Source organism: Callospermophilus lateralis, chromosome 3, assembly GCF_048772815.1.
Source record: "Callospermophilus lateralis isolate mCalLat2 chromosome 3, mCalLat2.hap1, whole genome shotgun sequence".
NCBI lineage: Eukaryota > Metazoa > Chordata > Mammalia > Rodentia > Sciuridae > Callospermophilus > Callospermophilus lateralis.
The window spans coordinates 62,199,503-62,226,447 of record NC_135307.1 but is presented as its reverse complement, the minus strand read 5'-3'; the positions used below and the strand labels follow the sequence as shown (position 1 = coordinate 62,226,447).

At 38.1% G+C, this 26,945-nt stretch overlaps 1 protein-coding gene and 1 pseudogene across 3 annotated transcripts in view; both read left to right on the top strand.

Moving 5' to 3' along the window:
• Slc39a9 (solute carrier family 39 member 9) overlaps nt 1-26,945 on the top strand; it is a 62,535-nt gene that overhangs the window by 4,209 nt on the left and 31,381 nt on the right. For all 3 annotated transcript variants that reach the window (XM_076850317.2, XM_076850319.2, XM_076850315.2), the window contains exon 2: nt 24,052-24,160. In XM_076850317.2, the coding sequence (XP_076706432.2) occupies nt 24,052-24,160 (109 nt within the window). The remainder of the gene's footprint in view (nt 1-24,051; nt 24,161-26,945) is intronic.
• Nucleotides 14,955-15,062, top strand: LOC143396231 (U4 spliceosomal RNA; annotated as a pseudogene).

Below are 26,945 nucleotides of genomic sequence, written 5' to 3'. Positions count from 1 at the left end.
CCTAGCAACTGAACCGTCATGCCTAAACAATTTATAAAACAAAGGGGAAAAAAAAACTCTGATTTTCAAATGCTGTTATGAATGACTGTGATAATTAAGACGCTATTTTTTTTCAGCATATCAGAAGGAGAAAAGCTAAACTTGTAAAGGAGGCCAAAAATGAGGTCCTGTCTGGTAAAGGAGTTGGATGCCATCTGATATTTTAGATTCAGTTGCAAATGAGCAGTTTTCTTTGGCTCTTAATAACAATGCTACATAAATAGGTTGAGAACCTACATTATCTCTACAAACTCAGCAGCTGCTCTGATTGATGAATGAATTTAGATACAGATGGCTAAATTGTGATTTTTAGGTTCAGTGCTTAAGGATTATTTTTGTTTTAAATTTCTGTTCTAATCCAGACCAGTACATTTGTAAAAATGAAATGAAGTAGGAAAAAAAGACACACAAATTGTAAGCCCATGTGTATTGTTACTATATTCTACATACATAAAATTATTCCTATAATTGTAATGGTCATTGTAGCAGAGCACTTTGTTTTATAATGCCACATTTGTCATCTGTTAAAACAGCCTAAGTCCATTAAGCAGGTAAACAAAGTAGTGCTACTCTCAGGACAATTTTAAAATTTAGTATGATTAAGAATGCACTAATTTCAAAAGGAACTGCCTGAGACAATGTAGTTCCCTACTTGAGTAAGCTGTTTAACATCCAAATCTCTTCTGTTAGAAAGCCTAGAGGATCTTTGTGAAGATGAAATGAAAAGATGTAAGCACAGGGCTTGACACTATGTGCAGAACATAAGTGAACTTTTGAAAATATTGAAGAGGATGCTCAGCACTGATTATAAAAACTTTTTTTAGGAGTGTCATAATTGTCATAATTGTTTAGATTTTTTGTTTTTAGACCTTTTATTTGGGAACAGACTTCTAATGATGGGAAAACTCCTCCCTCCTCTTCATTCTCCTCCTAGTCACAGAAACTGCTCAGAAATTTGTTTGGAATTCAAAGGTCTTGTTTGGGGATTGGCATTCCTGTTCACTGTGACTGTTCCACGTGGAGAGGCCTGGCTTCTCCTGTAGCCTCCCTGTTTTATATTATTTTTCTTAATATTTAACTGTCTTTTTTTTTCATTATATTTATTTCCATTTTAAGCTTTTTTATTTCACATTTTAAAGTTTTGTTTTGTGTTTAATTATAATAATCGATTCTCTGATAATCATTATCTTTGGGGTGTCACCACCAGATCAAAGCTTACTGTGTTTGAAGAACAAATTTGTTTAGTGTGTCTTTCCTCCTCCTAGAGTGTTTGTCCCCTGTGAAGTAGGATTGACAAAAATTGCATTTTTAAGAACTTTTGCATTGTCTAGTGTAATTGACTTTTTTTCTCTTACGGTAATACAGTAGCTTTTACCCGTTGGGAATTTTATTTCTTTTTTTTTTTTTTTCTTTTTTTTTTAGAGAGAGAGAGAGAGAGAGAGAGAGAGAGAATTTTTTAATATTTATTTTTTAGTTTTCGGCGGACACAACATCTTTGTTTATATGTGGTGCTGAGGATCGAACCCGGGCTGCACGCATGCCAGGCGAGCGCGCTACCGCTTGAGCCACATCCCCAGCCCCGGGAATTTTATTTCTAACTTCAAGATTTTAAACTTTGCAATCTCAGTAATTTATTCATCTCTAGAAAGCAATCAGTAACTTGTCTTTCTTCAGATTGAACTGCAGATTATTGTTTCATAAGGATCTTGGTTGTTAAAACTACATTTAGATAAAATAAAATCTGGACATGATCTAATTTGGAACTATTTTTCTGAAAAACTTTTTTAGGGGATACTATATGAAAAAATCATAATTAAGACTTACCTGCATAATAATAGTAATAGCTAATGTTTATTGAGTGCTTTCTGTATATCAGACATGTATATGTATTATTTTATTTAATCCTTTAGATAAGACAAGGAGATACTGTTAAACCTCAATTTACAAATACACATACATAAGCTTGGAAAGGTCTCAAACTTCAGTAGAGGTGAGATTTGAAATTAAGTCAGTTTGGGGCTGGGGATGTGGCTCAAGCAGTAGCGCGCTCGCCTCCCATGCGTGCGGCCCGCGTTCGATCCTCACCACCACATACAAACAAAGATGTTGTGCCCGCCGATAACTAAAAAATAAAAAAAATATTAAAAAAAAATTCTCTCTCTCTACCTCTCTATACCTCTCTCTCTCTTTAAAAAAAAAAAAAAGAAATTAAGTCAGTTTGATTCCCAGGGCCAAAGCACTTGACCACTAGATGACATTGCCTGATGGTCACTGTGTAAAGAAGAAATAAAACTCTGATCCATCTAAATTAGTACTTTTAGCTCCTTAAATTAGGAACATCTTTAACAGCACTAATATGTATCATGCCTTGTGCTAGTTGGTGTCGCAGAACATAAAATTCCAGAGGTAAACAATCTCCAAAGACTGAAACATGTAAGAAAGAATCAGATATGTTGTAAATGCCCTTTAAATTAGCACCTGCTGAATTGGACTGTGAAGTAATTCCCATTTTGTGCTATCCAAGATTAATTTCACACTTGACATCTTCACAGTTCAGTCAGACCTAAATTGTACTATTTAAGAAGTGACTTCCTTTTTTGAGGGAAGAAGACTTGAAATGAATTCAGAATATTTCTGTATGTGATAGGCTTCTAATTGGAGAATTTGGAGATGTGACTGTTGTTGAATGATAATGAGATTTAAGATCTCCCGTTTGGGTTTGGAATTCCAGGTAACAAATAGTAGTGCTAAGTATGATTATTGGTATTTTTGGAAGCCTATGACAGAATTATAGAAACTGTAGTCTTCCTTGAATACTTGTATTTATTTCTAATTTTATTGAACTGGAAATAATACTAGTTGGGCTGGAAATTCTTCTGTCTTAATTATATGGGTTTTAAAGTGACAGGGTCTTGAGGCTGATTACTAGGTAATTACATCAAACTATCCATTGCAAGCCCTGTATTTATGTAGGGCTCAATTTTCTATTTAAAATACTGTGCCCCAGCTTCTACACTTTATTGTGTATTTTTTTATTTTGTGGTACCTAGGCATCTAGCCTAGGGCCTCATGCATGCTAAATGTAAGCTCTACCACTTAGCTTACCCTCAGTCACTCTTCTTCTTCTTCTTTTTTTTCTTTTTAAGTGATGGGATTGAATCCTTGTGCATGTGAGGCATGTATCTACTACTGAGCTCTATCCCCAGCCCCCACATTTATTCTTGAAGCATTTGACAGAGGCAAATTAGGGAAAGAAAGACAGATGCTAAAAGCAAAACTAAACACTAAACAATGGAATGGATTTGATCAGAAGCAATTTAACATACTACTTAAGAGTATAGATTCTGGGGCTAGACTTCTTAGGTCATATCATGGCTCTGGCTTTGTGAACCTGGGCAAATTGCTTTCAAGGCCTCTGTTTCCTCTCTGGTGGAGATAACAGGAGTGCCTATCTCATGGGATTGTTGTAAGAATTAAAAGAGCAATAGTAGTAGAACAGGAATGGCATACTGCATACTTAATAAATGTTAGTTATAATAATGATGAAGGAGAAGAATATTGGTAGCACCTCTCTTGTACAGAACTTGGCCATCTAGAAATCTCATTAATCTAAAGGACCAGAAAAGTTTTTAATTAGTCAAATAGTATAAAGAGTAAGGATTTTCTTTGCTAGAGTGCCAATTATCAATTTATTGCCTCTCAAGTCCAAATTCACTCTTCATTGACTGCTCTGCAAAAAAATGTATCTGGGCCTGGTAAATATCTTTCTTCTGCCAGTTGGCAGGATGTTCAGCCTTGTTAATAGAGGGTACTGGAGAGAAATTCTAGAAGGAAGGGGTTTTCCCTCTGGGTTTCAGCGTGTTTCTTAGCACTCTCCTGGGCAGCTTCTCTGGCACTGGGTCTTATAGCGAAGCAACCTCGCCTGCCCAGTGTCCTGTTCCTACAGTGCACCCAGCATTCTGGATGCAGGCACGAGGAGTCTTCATTCTCCAGGGAGGCTCCCAGGAGACAGCTTCTGCACTGTGGGCAGCCATTTAAGCCCCAGACTTCTGCTGTACACACATCCACTACCCCTCCCAGAAGTTGTTAGTTTCCGCTGGCCCCTCTCTTGGGTGGTTTCATAGGAGCATCTCCAGTGTAACAATTTTTCCATCAACAGCTTTTCCCAATACCCTGGAGTGCAAATTTTTGGCACACTGTGTGTGCCAAACAACCCGTGAGTTGCTAGTCTAGAACCTCTGGAGAAGATTGTCTGATTCCTAAGCCATCTGCAAACTAGTAACAGCAAACTAGGAGGGTGTGGGAGACAGCAGAGGAAATAAGTCACAGAATGACATCCAGGTGGGAAGAGACTAAAAAACATTTCCAGTATCACAAAACCTCAAGGTACAGTTTTGAGTTCAGTTGTTCCACTTAATAAAGAAGAAAACATCTCTATGCTCAAGTTAAGGACATTGTGCGCTCTAATTCGACCACAATGCCACAGTGTCAGAGTCTATGTTGATTTTAACAATAACCTTGAAAAGGAAGAATTCTTACCTCTTTGTAATACGAAGAAACTGAGTCTCAAAGTTTAGTAGGTACAAATCAACTGTTTATTTGGCCTTCAGTTAAATTAACAATTTTTGAAAGGCCTGACTATATATAACAGAGACAGTTTGTGGAAAATTTTTAAAATATGGTAATATATAATAGGAAAATAAAATCACAAAGAAATCATAATGTATAAAAAAACTCTGCTGTATAGTTAATTACTAGTAACATTTTTTCTTCTTTTTTGTTTGCATTTAACATGGTTGATTATGTGATGTGTGATACATACATACTTTTGTGTGTGTGTGTGTGTGTACATACATGTGTATATTCTCTTTTCTTTGACCTGGCAGTATATCACAAGCATTTTTCTTTAATGTTAAAAACTTGTTCAAGGCATTTTAAAATGTCTTCAGTACGTTTAGTTATCTTGTGTACTGAAATTCTTATGTATTTAGTTTGTTTTCAAGTTTCTATCATAATAATACTATTGAATTGATTTTTTGATGGGGGTACCAGGGATTGAACCCAGGGGCAATCAGCCACTGAGTCACATCCCCAGACCTTTTTTGTATTTTGGGGTCTCACTGAGTGCTTAGCGCCTCACTATTGCTGAGGCTAACTTTGAACTCACAATCCTCCTGCCTCAGCCTCCGGAGCTGCTGGCATTATAGGCACGCACCTCTGGGCTTGAATGGATCTTTTTGAATCTAAAACTATGGCCATATTTCAGATTGTTTAGAATGATAGGGTCAAAGGGTATAAATGTTCTCTTTTTACTTTAATTGTATATTTGGAGGGTTCTGGGGACCAAACCCAGGGCTTCATGTTTGTTAAGCAAGTGCTATGTTATAGCCCCACCCCCAATAAATGGTCTTTTTTTTTTTTTTTTTTTTTGAGACAGGGTCTCACTAAGTTGCTGAATCTTACTTAATTGCTGAGGCTGGCCTTGACCTTGGGATCCTCCTGCCTCAGCCTCCAAATTGGTGGGATGATAACCATGCCCAGCTCTGTATTTCTAAGAGAGTTCTCAATCTATCTATTGCTGGTTTTTTAAAATGCATTTTTCCAGTCAATGCAAATGATATCATATCCTTACAAACAATGAGTATTATTTATATTAAAAAGTTTACTGACTTGAGCTGGGTGCAGTGACACATGCCTTTGATCCCAGTGATTCAAGAAGCTGAGGCTGGAGGATGGCAAGCTTTAGGCTAGCCTCAGAAATTTAGCAAGACCCTGTTTCCAAAAATGGAAGGAAGGAAGGAAGGGAGGGAGGGAGGGAGGGGAGGGAAAGGAAAGGAAAGGAAAAGAAAGGAAGGACTGGAGATGTACTCAGTAGTAAAACACCACTGGATTCAATCCCCAGTATTCCCCACCACCACCAAAAAGATTACTTATTTGATAAAGAAAATATTTTTATCAGTTTGCTCAGTTCAGTTAGACACCTTTTATATCACTGGCTTGTCATTACCTCCTCTAGGAGGTAACCAACTAGGCCTGGTGGCACATTTCTATAATCCCAAAGACTAAGAAGGCTGAAGCCCGGAGGATTAAAAGTTTGTGGACAGGCTTGGCAATTTAGCAAGACCCTGTCTGAGAAAATAAAAACAGGTCTGCAAATGTAACTCAGTGGTAAACCACCCTTGGGTTCAATCCCCAGTAACACCCCCCCCACACACACACACACAAAGGAGTTACGTAACCTTTATAAAGTTCAGTGAATCAGGAAAGGGGACATCTATATGTCACAGGCCAAATGGCATATGTTGAAGCATTTCACTTGAAATGTTTCCCAAATGCCTGGGTGGTTTTCTTATTCTTGAAGTGGAAGTGCTTAGGAGCTTTTTCTGCATACAGCTGATGATGTTGAAGTCATACAGTATTTACTCTGTGCCAGGTGTGCTAGTATCCTACTGCTACACAATAATTGTAATGGTAGCACCTTACAGAGGAGGGTGCTGAAACACAGGAGGGTTAAAGAACTTGGTCAGCTTCACACAGCTGCTGCTTAGAGCTAGGGAGCTTTTGAGCATATTTTCCTGTTACAAGGACTTGAATAAAATGCAGATCTGTTTTTTTTTTTTAATTGCCTGTTACTAACACTTAACAGCAGATATTGTAGTGTCTAAATTAATATTAGGAACTAACTCCTTGAAGTAGGCTTGTTTTGCCAAGCCTGGTGACACACGACTAATCCCAGTGGCTTGGGAAGCTGAGGCCAGGGGACTGCAAGTTCAGATGTAGCCTCAGCAATTTAACGAGGCCCTATGCAACTTAGCGAGACCCTGCCTCAAAATAAAAAATATAGAGGACTGGGGATGTAGCTCAGTGGTTAAGCAACCCCCCACCCTACCCCTGGGTTCAATCCCCGGTACCAAAAAAATGGTAGGCTTGTTTTTAAAAATATGCAGAAAACCTTTATTGCCTCTTCAGTGCTCAAAAGTTTGGAGGAATTAGTCTTGCAATAAGAGATGCTTTTCAATATCGTGAGCTTTTTAAATTGTTGGCTTATATTTAGTTGAACCAAATAATTTCCTGACTGTTTCTATGAGCAGGAAAAGAAAAACCACTTAACTACTTTGGTGTCTGCCAAGAAAATTAAACTGACTTCAAAGCTTTGTGCTGACAGTTAATGGCATCGAGTGCAAGCTGTTGTTTTAATTAATACAGCTGGTCGATCCTTTGGCTCAGTCAGGTTACAACTGTGAAGTTCTAAAATGGGATAACATAAAACCAATGGCATTGCACAGTTCATACCTCTCTTGAGGAAATATTTCATCATTCTGACAGAAACTATTGCTTTGGGAACTCTCTTTTCATCTTGAACTACACTTGGAATTTGTAGTTCTTCATTTAAATATACCCTTTTAGTGATTTACCATAAACAAAGAAGAGACCTGCCAGCATTTTGTTAACTTTGATAAACGCGTAATTTGAGATTGAATCCCAAGTTGTAAAGTTGTATGAGAGAATACAGTTACACAAATAACATGGAACCACATCTTCAGGCTTGAAATACATCAGATTGAGTCTAAAATGAGTTAGGTCGTTAAGATTTTTTTTTTTTTTCCAAATAAAAATTGAAACTGCAATACTCATCAGTGAGCTTGGTTGTTGGTTTTTTTGTTTGTTTGGACCACAGTTCTTTCCGTCAGAAGTCTTGCCTCTGTAATAGGGTAATCATTGAAAGAATTATAGACATTTATCAAGCTGATAAAAGATTTGTAGTACAATCTTTGTATTGCTTTGCCATATGAAGAAATATGTATATAATACATATATTTGGAATAATGACTGAACATGATTTTTAATTCCTTGGGAAAAAAATAGATGCCATTGAAGATACTTCCATTAATTAGATGATAGTTTTGTGTCACTTTTACTATGATGAAATCCTATTGTGGTCCTTCATTAAATATATGTGTATTCCCCTTGAGCCAAGTCACAAATTCTGAACCAACAAATTAGTCTTGATATATTTTTAAGGAATAAGTTAAAATTATTTCATGACATAGGTACTCTAAAGAGTTTCCACTGCGTTCGTGAAGTGGCAGCTACCAAGTCTCCAGTGCCTTGCATGGTGCTGGGCATTTAATCCATTCTTTCAGTTTAGGGAGAAACATTTATGTGCCAGATACTGCCTGCAAACTGAGAACTAAGCAGTAAATAAAAAACAAAAATTGTACGGATAGAACTTATAGAATTTTGAAGAAAAGGGACAAATAGTAAGTGTGAAGTGAATGTTTAACTTCATCTGGTAAGTAAATGTGCCTTACTTAATTTCAAACTGAACTATAAACCTGACACAGTAATTTTACCCCACACTCCCTTTCTCACAGGGGAAAATTGCAAAACTAGACAATTCACTCAGGTTTACTAGGTTGATCTCTTTCTATAAACTCTCAAATTCTTTGTTTCTAGATTTTTTTATGATACAATCTCATGTGTGCACTTAAATCAGTATTTTCCAGGTTTTTGGTTTTCACAGGCAAGTAATATTTTTGAAATTTGGGGAGAATTGGTACAGGATTGCTTGCTTTTAATTTTGGTGAGTAAGGATACTAAAAATAAAGACAAAAGCTATCACCACCAATATTTCTTAAAAGAAAGGACATTTTAACACCAAAAAGTAGGTAAGACAATCTCAGAATAAAGAATAGTACTCATTATTTTTCTTCTTTTGTTATGTATCTTTAGAAACTATCAATAGAGAACAATTATAACTAATTATGGTTTGGATTTTCCACTTGATGTTGCTAAGAAATTTTGCTGATTCACACCATTTTAAGAGATCATACGACTGTCATTTTTTTTCCCCCAGAGGTAAATTGTATGTAATGGACTGTGTGTTTTGTGCTGTCTGGTGGACATTGTCTTAGAAAGGTACAGGGCATCAGAGTGCAACATCTATTCATCTAACGTTTACTAGTTTCACCATGTGCTAGTGGGTGAATCATTTCTCATCTGTAGCCTTTGATTTTCAATCTTTGTATTGAAAGAGGATTACATTTTTTTCCAATTCTTAAACTTGGACTTTAGAAAACTTAGGTAGCTAGTTTCCTTCTTTTTAAAATATGTGTCCTGTATCTCTAAAGATTAATAAAGAGTTTTACTGTGTATTCATAAAAGATTTGGACCAAGCTTTGGTTCATATTCCTTCAGCTGAGAGCTTTCTATCGTTCACACATGATTAACATACGGGTTTAATTTTATGTCTGAGATTTACCATGGTATTTTTTTGTAATGGCACTAGCTACACAGAGATTCAGCTGTTTTCTAGCTTGTTAGTACTTTTGGGAAATTCTTATAAAATTTCTGTTGCAACAGATACTATTCAGAAATTTGGTCCATGTAAATAAGCTAATGGAATTATTTGTCTTTGGAAAAAAGAATATCTAAATATTAGGTCATTCTGAATCATAAAATAAAAGGCAGAATTTAGGAAAATACCGTTTACTTAGTTTGAAATTGTTGTTTGTAGTCCTCATGGCTATCTTAAGTTATCGTGTGCAATGTTTATCTCAATTATCTTTTTTCACCCCCAGTTATCTTCAATGGTCCAACTTATAATTCGTGGCTAGGACACCTCAAAAACTCACCTTTGCTCCTGCCTTTAAGACTTTGTCTCCATGTAGTCCTTCATGTGACACAATGTACAGTACTATAAAGCACTGGGTAAGGGCCTAGAGAGTTGTGGATTGATCCAGAATTGTGAACACCACTGGTTTCCCCACAGACTTATTGACACAAAAAAAATTGTTGTGGAGAGCGGTGACAGTGACTGGAGATTAGAGTCCCTGATAACTTCATGACTGTGGCATACTTGGTGACTGGGAAAGTTTCTTGCAAAGGCATAGGGTGCCCAGTTGCTATGGAGATATCCTCCATGCTAGAGTCTTATCAGCCTTGACCTTATTCTCAGGAACAGTAGCTCCTGGGAATGAAGGAACTTCCTTGCTAAGACAATGATTTACCAGTTCTCCTGCTCCTGAATCTACGTGTGAATTAGTAACTTTGAACAATGGACTTTCTTGAGAGCTGCCCAGTGCTCCTAACAAATTGTGATGGATTATTTTTAAGGAATATATGAATGTCAGATGTGATTGCTTAAGGACAAAATTTGAAAGTGCCTTTTGGTATTTTTCATAGACTTTTGGCCTTGGTTTCAGAGAGCTGCCTTGAAGACGTCTTCTTAAAATTGATTAGTTCCAAAATGAATCAATCCTTTCTGAGATTCTGGCTGAATCAATTATTGCCAGTTCATTTTTTAATAAATATGTAATTTTATAGAATGAAAAGTATAGATCTTAATATAATTAGACCAGTTTAGCAATCGTATCCAAATATTACCACATTCTAATGAAGATTTAGAGAATTTCCATCATCCTAGAAAGTAACCTAGTTGCTCCCTGCCTCGCTCACCAGAGGCAGCCATTGTTTTGATTTCTGTTACCATAGGTTAGTTTGGTCTGTTTTAAAACTTCGTGGAAATACATATTTATTTTGTGTAGGGTTTCTTTCACTCAATATCAGGAAAATGCTTCTGAGATTGATTCATGTTGCTGTATGTAGCAGCAGTTTTTGCCTCTTGATTGTTGAGTTGTATTCAGTTGCTTAAGGACTCCACTACATATTTATCCAGTCTCCTTTTGCTATACATCTAGTCTAGATTGTGACTCTTATTTAGGCTTTTATGAACATTCTTGTACCAGTTTTATGTAGACATGAGTTTTTATTTCTCATGAGTAAATACCCAAAGGGGAATGTTGGTTTAAATTTACAAGAGACTGCCAATTTCCCAAAGTAGGTTGTAGCAGTTTATGCTCCCAAGTGTTCCAGTTGCTCTATATCCTTGTCATTATTTAGCATTGTCAGTTTCTCTAATTTTGGCCATTTTTAAGTAGGTATGACCATTGGTGGGATTGTAAATTAATACAACCACTATGGGAATCACTACACCACTTCCTCAAAAGAATAGGAATGGAACCACCGTATGACCCAGCTATACCACTAAAGAATTAAAGTCAACGTACTATAGGGATACAGCCATACCCATACAATTTACAATAGCCACATTATGGAATCAACCTAGATGTCCATCGGTGGATGAGTAGAGAAAGAAAATGTGTGTATATATAACAATGAGTTTTACTCAGCCATAAAGAGAATGAAATTATGGAATTTTGAGGAAAATGAATGGAACTCAAGAGCATAATCAAGGAAAATAAGCCAAACCCAGAAAGTTAAGGATTGTATGTTTTCTCTCATGTGGAAGTTAGAGAAAAGGGAAAATGAGGTTCGTGGTGGGGGAGTCTAATGAAAATAGATGGGAGATCAGTAGAGCAGGGGGAAGGAGGAGGGGAAGGCCAGGCAAGGTACTAGGGAATGATATTGGCCAAATTATATTGTTATACTGTATGCATGTACAAATATGTTAATAGTGAATTCCATTATTGTGTATAATTATAATGCACCAATTAAAATCTGGAAAAAATTAGAAAATATGAAAAAGTATATTACATTGTATTGATTTGCTTTTTTTTCTGCGGACTAAATGTTGTTGAGCATCTTTTCATGGATTTATTGACTAGCTCATATCTTTTGTGAAATAACCTGGTTAGTATTTTACCCATTTTTTGTTGGGCTGTTTGTTTCTTGGTCTTGAATTGTAGAAGTTCTTTATATTTCTAATACAAGTCCTATGTCAGTGTCTTAGGGTGGGTTCTCCAGAAAACCAGCAGAGATTTGCATGCAGGAACTTTATTGGGGCGTGCTTCTGGGAATAACACCTGTGAGAAAATGAGCAGAATTTGGCAGAGGGAGAAGGTAAAGGGTAATTCAGTTGCAGTTGAATTCCAGAGTCCTCAGCTCACCTCACAGCAGGCTCTGAAGCTGGATAGCTCTCTGAGATAGCCTGACCTTTGAGGCAAAGGGGTCAGACTTTCTGCCTCTCTCCTACACAGCTCCACAGCTAGTTACTGGGTGTGGACTGCCCTGGGAGAAGGGCTTGAACCTCACATTGGTCATTGCCGCAGTCCGGCTGCAGCAGAATATGGGGCGGGGGCGGGGGCGGGGGGGACACGAATGACTTGTGTAGATTGATGCAGCAGGAATAGGAGCCGTTTATTGTAGGATGACCGAGGTATTTATACATTTTACACAGCTTATCTTAATTAGCATAAACTAGATACAGCAGTCAACCAATAAGGAATCTCCACACTTAATGGCTTGCTTTTATTACTTTACAAACCATTCCCTCTGGCATTTGGCCAGGCACCATCCAGACTTGTTTACAGACTTTAACATTTCTTTGGCAAAGTAACAGGTGCCAATCTGACTTGTTTACAGACCTTAACATTTCCCCCTTTTGTTTAATTTAAATAATGACCATAGTGTTTTTTTACAGAAACACCATAAATAACCTGCTAGAAACAGAAAGGGAGGATACAAAATGTTACAATACCAAGCCAATTGATGGCTCCATGCAAGAAGCCTTTGGAAAAATTATACCAGCAATGACACCATTAGCAAAAATACCGAGTTACAATTTGTTATAGATTACAGTTTGTTGTCTCAGTCCAGATAAAGCAGTGTCTCAATAGATTAACTCACAGTCCAGGTAAATCACAGTCCAGGTAAGTTCTGCAGGCAGCTAGCTTAAGTTGTAGCAGCAGAAACAGCAACAGCTCCGAAGTCTCCTCCAGTTCTCAGCAACATTGTAAATTCTTTCACCTTTGTTTTCATTGGCACTGGAATGTAGGCAGGAACTCCGGATGGCTAAAGAAAATCCTGTAGCATTTCACTAAGAAAACAACCTTTGGAGCAATTTAGTACATTATCTCAAGGTTTTTTACATTTGAAATAAGCCTTAATAGTACTCATTACTCATTAGCCTCCAGGTGTGGGAGACCCATTGTAGTTACTGACATTGGAAATGATCAAACTTCAGGGACACCAGTAGTGTCTTCTGCCAGCTGTAGCATCCCGGGCGACCCCAGATGGCCCTGGGGAGAGTCCCAGACTCAAACTGCTTCCCGTCACAGGGAGCAAAAGCCTGCGAGACTGTGCCTCCGGGTCAGGTCTACATTTGGGCTCCCAGTGGCGATCCGCTCCCCCGGGCAGGGGGGTGGGGAAGAGCCCGCAACTGCCCCTTGGAAAATTCTTGTTGCGCCATGATCGGCTTGGGCAGGTGGCAGCCGCCTTGTCGATTCACGCACCCTCCGGTATTGAAAAGTATTTAGTAATAGCCTTTTGCTGCAACTTTTTTCTTGATAATCCTTTTTCTTCTGAACTTTCTTTTTCTTTCTGACTAGAGTTTCTAGGCTTTTATCAACACATGCCCTAACTATTCTTGGTTCCACTGGGGTGCCTTTTTCCCTTATCAATTTACTTCTCACCCCTTCCATATTTTCATCACAACGACAATACAACATTTCAAGACAAAACAAGACACAAACATACTGCATCAATCTTCTCCATTTTCTCGAAATGGCCATTTTTCCTTTCGCCCTATCTGCCTAGGGACGAGCAGATTGCTCCTGTCCTATCTATGGACGGGCAACCTTTTTCGTCACTTACCCCCGAGTGTCCCGGGGCTCCCCGTACAGGCCACCATCTGCCGCAGTCCGGCTGCAGCAGAATAACGGGGGGGGGGGGGGGGGGGGGGGGTGGGGTGGGGGGGTGACAATGACTTGTGTAGATTGATGCAGCAGGAATAGGAGCCGTTTATTGTAGGATGACCGAGGTATTTATACATTTTACACAGCTTATCTTAATGGTATTTATACATTTTACACAGCTTATCTTAATTAGCATAAACTAGATACAGCAGTCAACCAATAAGGAATCTCCACACTTAATGGCTTGCTTTTGTTACTTTACAAACCATTCCCTCTGGCATTTGGCCAGGCACCATCCAGACTTGTTTACAGACTTTAACATTTCTTTGGCAAAATAACAGGTGCCAATCTGACTTGTTTACAGACCTTAACAGGTCATTTGGCTTATTTCCTCAAAGGGACTTGGCTGTGAGCCTTAGGTAGGCAACATTCCTAGCAGCCTGGGGAACAGGTGACTCCAGCCAGAAGGGGACCGAAGAGGACAGTATCACCACAGCATTCATCACAAATATATGTATCTCCACTACAGAAACATGCATTGTGAATATTTTCCACTTTGTAGCTTGTCTGTGCATTTTCTTAATGAGTCAGCAAACATTTTAAATTTTGATGTTGATTTTTTTTCTTTTATGGTTAATTTTTGTGTGTGTCCTTGCTGAGAAATTTCTGCCAGTCCTAAAATTGCAAAGATGATATTCTACATTTTCTTCTAGAAGCTTTTGAGTTTGAGGTATATATTTAGGATTATAGTCCATCATGAATTTTTTTGTATGATATGAGCTACTACCCAAATAATTGTTGCAAGCAATCAGCTCTTCCTCTTTTAGTACATTCCTCTCATCACTTCTCATCCTCTCTTAATTTGCAAAGCAGGGGCATCTTTCATATCTATTTCTCAGAGTGATGCACTGTAAAAACACTGACAAGACAGTTTTCTTCCCTAGCAATTTATTCATTGATTTGAATTATGGAGTTACAAAACTAAGTCCCTAAAAGGAATTAACATAATGGGTCCAGTTCAATTTTACCCTGATTTTTTTTTAAATTTTTTATTTTGGTTGTAGATGGACACATACCTTTATTTTATTTGTTTATTTTTATATGGTGCTGAAAATTAAACCCAGTGCCTCAAACATGCCAGGCAAGCACTCTACCACTAAGCCACAACCCCAGCCCCCTGAGTTTTGTTCTTCTTTAAGAATAATACTTTTAAATTAAGATGACATTTATACATTGGTTAGAATACTGAAAAGACCAATTAGCTTTGCGCAGTGGCAGTATCGTAGCCAATGAGGTTTATCCGAGGCGCGATTATTGCTAATTGAAAAGACCAATTATCATGTCGCATTTTACGTAGCACAGACCTGTTTTTTCCTCTTGTGTTCCCATTCTCACAGTTTGTCTCATTGAATACTGTGATTAGGAGTGTTTTGAGGAGTTTAATAACATGGAAAAGAATCTTAGAATAACTCAATTTTAAATAGTAAAAGAGTGATAGATACCATTTGTTCGGTTCCCAGAATGCTTCAATCACTTTTTTCTGTTGCCTCCTATATCTTCACAAAATAGTGGACATGCTCTAAGCTGGGTGTGTAACACCTGTAATCCCAGCAGCTCAGGAGGCTGAGGCAAGAGGATCATAAGTTTAAAGCCAGCCTCAGCAAGTTAGCAAGGCCAAAAGCAACACAGCAAGACCCAGTTTTTAAATAAAATATAGAAAAGGGCTGGGGATATGACTCGATGGTTAAGTGCTTCTGGGTCCAATCCCTGGTACAAAAAAAAAAAAGAAAAAGAAAAAAAGAAATACTCTAACTGGGTGTGGTGGCACATGCTTGTAATCCCAGTTACTCCAGAAGCTGGAGCAAGAGGATTGCAAATTTGAAGCCATCCTCAGCAGTTTTGTGAGGACTTGTCTCAAAATAAAGGCCTGGGGAATTCATTCAGTGGTAGAGTCCCCGGTACCACAAAACAAAATAAGTAGAAATATTCTTATTTCACAGAAGAAAAATTGAGATACTGAATTGTTAATGGATTAGGTCAAGGATTCAGTGCAGGCTCCTCAACCAGTGCCCCAGCCCCTGGATACATTCAGACTGCTCCTTTCAGCTAATGGCCAAGTTGAATGTATGAAGAGCTAGCCTCGCTTGTGTACTGGGAATGGGGGACCTCTTGCCACAAGGCAAGTAGAAGTTGGTGTTGACATTGCAGCAGTATTTCCCCTTTTTTCCATAGATGCAATGAGACATAGACCCCCCTGCCTAAACAAGGAGTCAGCAACATTTCAGTCTTTCAACTATTGGAACCTATTTTCCTGTATAAATAGTATTTATAAAAGTTAGGAGCCAGGTATAGTCCCAGCGATTTGTGAGGCTGAGATAGAAGGGATCACAAGTTTGAGACCAACCTGGACAACTTGTGCTTGGATGGATGGATGGATGGATGAATGGATGAATGGATAGAGAGACAGATCCATCTGGAGGGGTAGAGTAGTAGTACAGTACCCCCAGGTTCAATCCTCGGTATTGCAAAAAGAATATGAAAAAGCTAGTAAGACCCCTAGCCTCACAATTCAGTAGACTATCAGAGGTAATGTAGCTACTGTTACTTTTGCTAATCTCCTCAAGGAAACTAAAATGGAAAGATTAAATATATAATGTACCATTAAATTACTGAAACTTCTTTATAAGCACATATATAAACACCCCTTGTACTTTTGTTTTGGGTACTGGGGATGAAACCTAAGGCCTTGTGCACACTGAACGTGCTCTATTAATGCGCCTCATCCCCCGACTGCAGTTTATAGGATCATTTTTTATACTTCTAAGATACATGGAAGCTGTATTAGGATACACTGCTGCTTCAACATACTTTGAAACCTGAATTTTTTATTTTGTTTGACAGGAAACGGTGTCTCAGACAAGCCAGGGTAAAAAGAAAATAATTGGAATTAAGTTGGATTAAAACAATAGAACAATTTTAATATTGACATCTAAATGCATTTTTTAATCATATGAATAATACATGTTCATTGTAGATAAATCACAATTGCTTATAAATTATATATTATGTTACGTATCATATGCTTATAAAGTAAAAATTTGTTATGTTGAATGTGTGCTTGTTCAACTTTTATGTATTTTTAAAATAAATATGAAATTATCAATACATATTGTTTACCATCAGCTTTTTCCACAAAGCAGCACATCATGACTTTGTATATCGATGAATAGACATTGAGATATATTATAATTTTTCTGGATGAGTACTGTGGTACTGTGATGAAGTGCTACACTTTAGTTAGCTAATCTCCTTTCTTGGATATTTAAGTTCTCTTAGGTTTGCACTCTTAATAAGTGTGGTGGTCATCTTTGATTAGTTCTTCCTCATGATCAATTTCAAGAAGTGAAATTTCTGAATCAAAAAAATTCACATTTACCTTAAACTTTGGGGAAGGATGAGGCATAGGAAGGAGAAGGGGAGAGAGCACCAACAAGAATTCACATTTTTTGTGGCTTTAAACATTTTCTTTTCTTTTGGAGTACTGGGGATTGAACCCAGCATCTCACCCATGCTATGCAAACTTGCCCACTGTACCATGTGGGATCCTCCTGTCTCAACCTCCTGAATAGCTGGGACTGCAGGTGTGCACCAATGTGTCCAGCTCCTCAGTGCTTTAATTGGCATTAATTATTCATTAAGCTGACCGTTTTTCATGTTTACTGGCCATTGTAGGTATGAGTCTCACAAATACACAGTTTATAGTCTTTTTTTTTTATTGGTTGTTCAAAACATTACAAAACTCATGATATATCATCTTTTATACATTTGACTCAATTGGGTTATGAACTCCCATTTTTACCCCCACTATAAATTGCAGAATCACACTGGTTACACACTCACATTTTTACATAATGGCATATTATTATATATACTATATATAATAGTATATATAGTATAATACATATACTACATTTCCTATCCCCTACTATCCCCCCTCCCCTCCCCTCCCATCTTCCCTCTCTACCTCATCTGCTGTTGTTCAATCCTCTCCCTTGTTTCCGCCCCGCTTTCCCCTCCTAACCTTTTACATGTAATTTTGTGTAACATTGAGAGTCTCCTACCATTTCCATATGCTTTCCCTTCTCTCTCCCTTTCTCTCCCCCCACTCGTCTTTGTTTAATGTGAATCTTTTCCTCATGCTCTTCCTCCCTGTTCTGTTCTTAGTTGCTCTCTTTATATCAAAGAAGACATTTGGCATTTGTTTTTTAGGGATTGGTTAGCTTTGCTTAGCATAATCTGCTCTAATGCCATCCATTTCCCTGCAAATTCTATGATTTTGTCATTTTTCAGTGCTGCGTAATACTCCATTGTGTATAGATGCCACATTTTTTTTATCCATTCATCTATTGAAGGGCATCTAGGTTGGTTCCACAGTCTAGCTATTGTGAATTGTGCCGCTATGATCATTGATGTGGCAGTATCCCTATAGTACGCTCTTTTAAGATCCTCAGGGAATAGTCTGAGAAGGGCGATAGCTGGGTCAAATGGTGGATCCATTCCCAGCTTTCCCAGGAATCTCCATACTGCTTTCCAAATTGGCCTCACCAATTTGCAGTCCCACCAGCAGTGTACAAGTGTACCCTTTTCCCTACATCCTCACCAACACTTATTGTTGTTTGACTTCATAATGGCTGCCAATCTTACTGGAGTGAGATGGTACCTTAGGGTGGTTTTGATTTGCATTTCTCTGACTGCTAGAGATGGTGAGCATTTTTTCATGTACTTGTTGATTGATTGTATGTCCTCTGTGAAGTGTCTGTTCAGGTCCTTGGCCCATTTGTTGATTGGGTTATTTGTTATCTTATTGTTTAATTTTTTTTAGTTCTTTGTATATTCTGGATATTAGGGCTCTATCTGAAGTGTGAGGGGTAAAAATTTGTTCCCAGGATATAGGCTCTCTATTTACCTCTCTTATTGTTTCTCTTGCTGAGAAAAAACTTTTTAGTTTAAGTATGTCCCATTTGTTTATTCTTGTTATTAACTCTTGGGCTATGGGCATCCTATTAAGGAATTTGGAGCCCGACCCCACAGTATGTAGATCGTAGCCAACTTTTTCTTCTATCAGACGCAGTGTCTCTGATTTGATATCTAGCTCCTTGATCCATTTTGAGGTAACTTTTGTGCATGGCGAGAGAAAGGGATTCAGTTTCATTTTGTTGCATATGGATTTCCAATTTTCCCAGCACCATTTGTTGAGGATGCTATCTTTCCTCCATTGCATGTTTTTAGCCCCTTTATCAAATATAAGAAAGTTGTAATTTTGTGGATTGGTTTCTGTGTCCTCTATTCTGTACCATTGGTCCACCTGCCTGTTTTGGTACCAGTACCACGCTGTTTTTGTTACTATTGCTTTGTAGTACAGTTTGAACTCTGGTATCGCTGTACCTCCAGATTCACACTTCCTGCTTAGAATTGCTTTTGCTATTCTGGGTCTTTTGTTTTTCCATATGAATTTCATGATTGCTTTATCTATTTCTACAAGAAATGCCATTGGGATTTTGATTGGCATCGCATTAAACCTGTAGAGAACTTTGGGAAATATCGCCATTTTGATGATGTTAGTTCTGCCTATCCATGAACAGGGTACATTTTTCCATCTTCTAAGATCTTCTTCTATCTCTCTCTTTAGGGTTCTGTAGTTTTCATTATATAAATCTTTCACGTCTTTTGTTAGGTTGATTTTCTTATTTTCTTTGAGGATATTGTGAATGGAGTGGTTTTCCTCATTTCCATTTCAGAAGTTTTGTTGCTGATATACAGGAATGCCTTTGATTTATGCGTGTTGATTTTATATCCTTCCACTTTGCTGAATTCATTTATTAACTCTAGCAGTTTCTTTGTAGACCCTTTTGGGTCTGTTAGATATATTATCATGTCATCCGCAAATAGTGATAACTTAAGTTCTTCTTTTCCTATCTTTATGCCTTCAATTTCTTTTGTCTGTCTAATTGCTCTTGCTAGTACTTCAAGAACTAAATTAAATAGAAGTGGTGATAGAGGGCATCCCTGTCTTGTTCCAGATTTTAGAGGGAATGCCTTCAGTTTTTCTCCATTTAGGATGATGCTAGCCTGAGGTTTAGCATATATAGCTTTTACAATGTTGAGGTAAGTTTCTGTTATCCCTAGTTTTTCTAGTGTTTTGAACATAAAGCGATGCTGTACTTTGTCGAATGCTTTTTCTGCATCTATCGAGATGATCATATGGTTCTTGTCTTTAAGTCTGTTGATGTGGTGAATAGCATTTATTGATTTCCGTATATTGAACCAGCCTTGCATCCCAGGGATGAATCCTACTTGATCATGGTGCACAATTTTTTTGATATGCTTTTGTATTCGATTCACCAGGATTTTATTGAAAATTTTTGCATCCAAGTTCATTAGAGATATTTGGTATGGTAGTCTTTTGATGGCTTCTTCTATTTCTTCTTTTTTTATTGGTCTGTTTAAATTGTGTGTGTCTTCCTGACTCAATCTGGGCAGATCGTATGACTTAAGAAATTTATCGATATCTTCACTATCTTCTATTTTATTGGAATATAGGGTTTCATAATACTTTCTAATTATCTTCTGTATTTCTGTAGTGTCTGTTGTGATATTGCCTTTTTCATCCCGTATGTTAGTAATTTGAGTTCTCTCTCTTCTTCTCTTCGTTAGCATGGCTAAGGGCCTGTCGATCTTATTTATTTTTTCAAAGAACCAACTTTTAGTTTTATTAATTTTTTCAATGGTTTTTTTTGTTTCAGTTTCGTTGATTTCTGCTCTAATTTTAATTATTTCTTGTCTTCTACTACATTTGCTGTTGTTTTGCCCTTCCTTTTCTAGGTTTTTGAGGTGTAGTGTGAGTTCATTTATTTGTTGTTTTTTTTTTTTTTTCTTTTTTTGAGGAAAGAACTCCAAGAAATGAATTTCCCTCTTAAAACTGCTTTCATTGTGTCCCATAGATTCCGGTATGTTGTGTCTGTATTGTCATTTGTCTCTAAGAATTTTTTTATCTCCTCCTTTATGTCTTCTGTAACCCATTGATCATTCAGTAGCATATTGTTCATTTTCCATGTGATGTAGGATTTTTCCTTTCTTCTTTTATCATTGATTTCCAGTTTCATTCCATTATGATCAGATATGGTGCATGGTATTATCTCCACACCTTTATATTTACTGAGAGTCGCCCTATGGCATAATATATGGTCTATCTTTGAGTAGGATCCATGTGCTGCTGAGAAGAACGTGTATCCACTGATGATGGTTGATATATTCTATATATGTCGGTTAAGTCTAGGTTATTGACTGTGCTGTTGAGTTCTATAGTTTCTTTATTCAGTTTTTGTCTAGAGGATCTGTCTAATGGCGAGAGCGGTGTGTTGAAGTCACCCATAATTATTGTGTTGTAGTCTATTTGACTCTTGAACTTGAGGAGAGTTTGTTTTATGAACATTGCAGCACCATTGTTTGGTGCATACAAATTGATAATTGTTATGTCTTGTTGGTGGATGGTTCCTTTTAACAGTATATAGTGTCCTTCTTTATCCCTTTTGATTAACTTAAGTTTGAAGTTGATTTTATTCGATATGAGTATGGCCACTCCTGCTTGCTTCCGAGGGCCATGTGAGTGGTATGATTTTTCCCAACCCTTTACCTTCAGCCTGTGTGTGTCTTTTCCTATCATATGAGTCTCCTGAAGGCAGCATATTGTTGGATTTGTTTTTTTGATCCAGATTACTAGCCTGTGTCTCTTGATTGGTGAGTTTAGGCCATTAACATTTAAGGTTACAGTTGAAATATGATTTGTACTTCCAGTCATGTTTATTTATTTATTTATTTTAGTTTGGCTAGCTTTTACTTTGGGGTTATTTTCCTCCCCCTTTAGTGAGATACCTCCCGCTGTTAGTTTTGGGCACTATTTTTCAATTCCTCTTCTTGTAGTATTTTGCTCAAAATGCTTTGCAGTGCTGGTTTTCTGGCTGCAAATTCTTTTAGCTTTTGTTTATCATGAAAGATTTTAATTTCATTGTCAAATCTGAAGCTTAATTTTGCTGGATACAGTATTCTTGGTTGAAATCCATTATTTTTCAGCGTTTGAAATACATTGTTCCAGGATCTTCTCGCTTTCAAAGTCTGTGATGAAAAATCAGTCGTTAACCTAATTGGTTTACCCCTGAATGTAATCTGCCTCCTTTCTCTCGTAGCTTTTAATATTCTCTCCTTGTTCTGTATGTTGGCTATCTTCATAATTATATGTCTTGGAGTTGGTCTATTATGGTTTTGAATGTTTGGGGTCCTGTAGGCTTCCAGGATTTGGCAATCCATTCCATCTTTCATCTCTGGGAAGTTTTCTAGAATTATTACCTTTAATATGTTGTCCATTCCTTTGGTTTGAATCTCTATGCCTTCTTCTATCCCGATGACTCTCAAATTTGGTTTTTTTATGACATCCCATATCTCTTGAATAGATTGCTCGTGGGATTTAAGCATCTTTTCTGTGTTGACTATATTCTTTTCAAGTTGATAAACTTTGTCTTCATTATCTGATGTTCTGACTTCTACTTGATCTAGTCTATTTGTAATATTCTCGTTTGAGTTTTTAATTTGGTTTATAGTTTCTTGCATTTCTAGGATTACTGTTTGATTTTTTTAAAGATCTCTATCTCCTGGTAAAGCTCGTTCTTTGCCATTTGAATTTGTTTGTTTAATTCATTTTCAAAATATACTTTTATTGCTTGCACTTGTTGTCTCATGTCTTCTCTAATATTCCTTTCCATCTGAGTTAGGTATGCCTTGAGTTCTTTCCCTATCCATGTTTCTGATGCTTCTAGGTCCTCCTGTAGATTTAAGTTGTCCTGCATTGTTTGTACTCCATTTTTCCCTTGTTTTTTCATGATGTTCACGTTACTTTCCAGCTCTATTTGTTTCTGCTCTCTTCTATAGATTTGTTTTGGTTTTGCATATCTCTGTTGTCTCTCCTTTGTGTTGGTAGACTATGCCTGCTAAAGTGGATTCTGATGGGAAGGAATTCCGACGGTCGAGCTCCAGTGATGTCACCTCTCTGCTATGGCGGGCCCCAGGCTCCTTGCCGGGGTGTCCAAATGGGGGGGTGGGACTGGACTGTCTCTGGTTGGTTTCAGCTCCCGGTCGCCGGCGGGCGGGCAGTCTCCAGCCGCCCAGTCACGAGGGCAGTGGGTGGGCTGTCAAGCCGCCCAGTCGCGTGGTCGGTCGCCAGCGGACCTGTGGTCTCCAGCCGCCCAGTCGCAGGGGCAACGGGCCGGCTGTCGCTGGTGGGCGGGTGATCTCTAGCCGCCCAGTCGCGCGGTTGGTCGCCGGCGGGCAGGCGGGCGGTCTCCAGCCGCCCAGTCGCGAGGGCCTGGCCTCTAGTCCCCTGGTTTCTCCTGCTAGTCCCGGTTTCTCCTGCTAGATCAGATTTCCCCTGAGTGATGCCTCTCGGCAGTTCAAACTGGGCCTGCCATTTATTGGGTGTGGAGGGTGGCTTATTGGGAACCCCGGCACTCTATTGTTTTGATTTTTTCCGCTTGCCCCTCTCCCAGTGCTGGCAAGACAGGTTTCGTTTTCACTGCTGAGGGGGAGTTGAAGGTCAGGTGTCTCTAGTTTTCCCTGCGTCTTTGTGCAGGCTCACTTTTATAATCCCTCCCCCGGAAAGCCTAGGAGAGATTTTATGCGAATTCCCCGCTGTATGGGAGATGAGCTGAGTAACACACACCTGGTTTATTGTTGTAATCTGTCCGAGGGTGGCGGTGGTTACTTCAGCTCTCCAAGATGGTGGCCGCTGGTTTCCTTGGTGGAGTTTCCGTTGTGGGGGATAGAACTGTACCGCTTCCTTCCCGTCTGAAATCCCGAACTCAGCCCAGGGCTCAGTGAGGGCTCAGCCGCAGGATTCCACAGAATCCGCAGCAATGTTTCTCCCTGCTTGCTGGTTGCTTCTCTGCGGCGCCCCGCCGTCTGTAGCCGCAGGGCGGGCCTCGCGGATCAGTCAGCCCGGATCTCCGGTTGCATAGTTGGCTCGTGTTTGAGACTCAATTATCGGACCTCGGTGCTGGAAATCCTTCCTCTAGGTTTTGGTGCACCCCCATTTTGCTGTAAGTTCCTAACAAGATAGATTTTTGTCGTTCTAACTCGTTATTTACCTGCGCAGTGGCGCCGTACACGGGGTGTGATGCCCTCTATTCGCGGCCATCTTCCCCCCCTGAAGTCAGTTTTTCCAGTTTATAGTCTTGATGATAGATACTTCACAGACTGTTCCCCATTCATTAATCAGTCTCTTATGTGGTTTCTCTTGTTTTCTTTCTAGGAGCGACTGAAACTGGTGACTGTTTTGGGTGCTGGCCTTCTCTGTGGAACTGCACTGGCTGTCATTGTGCCTGAAGGAGTACATGCACTTTATGAAGATATTCTGGAGGGTGAGAAAAGAGAAGGCCCTTATTTGAGATATGTTATTGATTTGGGAGATTGGCAGGAAAAAAAGGAAGCTTAATGGTATTTTTTCTAACTCAGTTCAGGTTTACCCTAGAATTCAACCCTAAGAAGAGTTCTTAATAGCTATGGTTTAACACTTTTGACATTGAACACATCCTTAGCAGTTTGTGAATTGAGTACTCTGGTTCATGAATACCCACTTTACAATAATCAGTAACATCCAGTCCTTTATGATAGTTCTTTTTCTTTTTTTAATATCTTTATTTCATTTACTTATGGTCATGTGGTGCTGAGGATCAAACCCACTTCCTCACATGTGCTTGACAGGTGCTCTACTACTGAGCTACAACCCTAACCCCTGATAGTTATTTTCAGTGCCATTCAAAAACTCCCCAAATCCCATATGGTAGTGGTTATGATTTTAGTGATCTTTAATTCAAAAATACATATTTGTATTTACATTAATCTTTGTCTGTAATTGGGGAAGACCAAATTGAGGGGGATAACTAAAAAATTAAAAGAGGCCTTTCCTGACTTTCATAGTAATGAGCATAAAGAACAGTATAGTTTGGTTAGCTTGGTGTACTCATCATCTAAGTGATTTGGTCCTTCATACCAGCTCAAAAATCTCTTTGATTCACATTTGTGACTCAGTAAAATCAGATTGTCATACTCATGAAACTTTATAGTTACCTCTGAAGGATTGATTACAACTAAGTAAGAGAACTGAGTCCTCAAATGCCAGTTAGATATCTACTCAACATTAGGAATAGTGTAAAGAAATGGGCATGGTGGTGCACACCTGTAATCCCAGCTGTGCAGGCTGAGGCAGTAGGATCAAAAATTCAAGGCCAGCCTCAGCTGCTTAGCAAGACCCTATCTCAAAATAAAAAATAAAAAGGGCTGGGGATGTGGCCCAGTGATACAGAGTGCTTGCCTAGTTGCCTAGTATGCACAAGGCTCTGGGTTCAATACCACCACCACTAATAATAATAACAATAATAATATAAAGAGGTAAGCACCTTCCAGGTTTCTTTCTAAAGATAATATAACACATACTTTTTTGCCTCTTGGTAGAGGAAAAGAACTATGTCCCTGTGTCCTTTCTCTAGAATGATGGTGCTTTTATGCCTGGGACGTGAATGTGGGCATCATGGTGTTTGGTAGCCAGAGTGGTAGAGAGATTATATATGAAGATTGTGGGGGTCTTGTTGTGAAATAGGACAGAGGCTGAGGATTGGTCAGCTTTAGGGGAAACTATCGTAAATCAGGAGCCCTAGAGCACTGGTTTCTACTTTTTTTTGTTATACATCCTACCATGAGGGAAAAATTATTTACATGCCCTATTGCACCGATTTACTGTGTACATTATAAAACATATTCCTAAAATAGAAAACTTTTGAAGTGGGCTAGGGTTATACCTCAGTGGTAGAGCACTTGCCTAGGATGTGTGAGGTACTGGGTTCTATTCTCAGCACCATGTATAAATAAATGAATAAAATAAAGGTCCATCAACAACTAAATATGTATACACACACACACACACACACACACACATATATATACAAAAAATTTTTTTAAAATAAGGAGGGACTAGGGTTGTGGCTCAGTGATAAGACCGTTTGCCTAGCATGTGTGAGGCACTCGGTTCGATTCTCAGCACCACATATAAATAAATAAAATAAAGGTCCATTGACAACTAAAACAATTTTTTTTAAAAAAGGAAAAACTTTTGAGATTTAAAGTAAATATTATAGAAAATCAGTATTTTTTTGTCGTATTCCAGTGAATCATCTTGAATTTTTCTGGAATATGATTACTTCACTATAGAAATGACCATCCTAGTATACTAGAGAACATTCAGAACATAACTAAATAGACCATTAAAAATGTTTTTGCTTGATGTTGAATCTAAGAAAGAATTATGAATGGTGGTTGAAAACTTGTCTAAACTTGTCTGATAATAAAGTTCCTTGAGGAAGAGGTCCATTTTACAAGCAACTTTCTCCCTCCCAGCCTAGACCATTGAATTAAAATCTCCAGGGAAAGGGCCTGGGAATATTTATTTTCAAAAAATTTTATCTTTGGTTCTTATTAGACAAGTTTGGGAAACACTGGAGAAATTAAGTTCTTCAGGTAATTTAGTGTTGTATGTGTGTATGTGTATGAGAGGGAGAATGCCTATACCTTAATAAGGGTTTGAGATATATCCTATGATCCATTTTGATATAATTTTGCATGTAGTATGAAGGTTTATATTTTGGCATATCGATGGATGTTCAATAGTTCCACCATCATTTGTCTGCAACATTGTCAATAATCATTGACCAGATTTGTGTTGATCTATTTCTGGATTCGCTATTCTGTTTTTCTTTGATCTGTATGTCTATCCTTTGTCAATACTATATTGTCTTGATGAATGTAGCATTATAGCAGATCTTAAAGTCAAGTGATGAGTTCTTCTGACTTTATTCTTATTTTTCAAATTTGTTTTGGCCTTCCATGTATCCTTTTGCTTTTCCATAAAAATTTCAGATTCAGCTTGTCAGTGTCCAAAAAAAAAACCACACTGTGATTCTGGTAGAGATTGAGTTGAATCTATTAATTTGAGGGAAAATCAATATTTTAAAATACTGTGTCTTCTTTCCATTTATTTAGGTCTTCTGTGATTTCTTTCATCAGTATTATTTTTAGCATATAGATATGTACATATTTTATTAGATTTATATTAAATAGTGCCTGTATTGAAATTATAAATGACACTTTTAA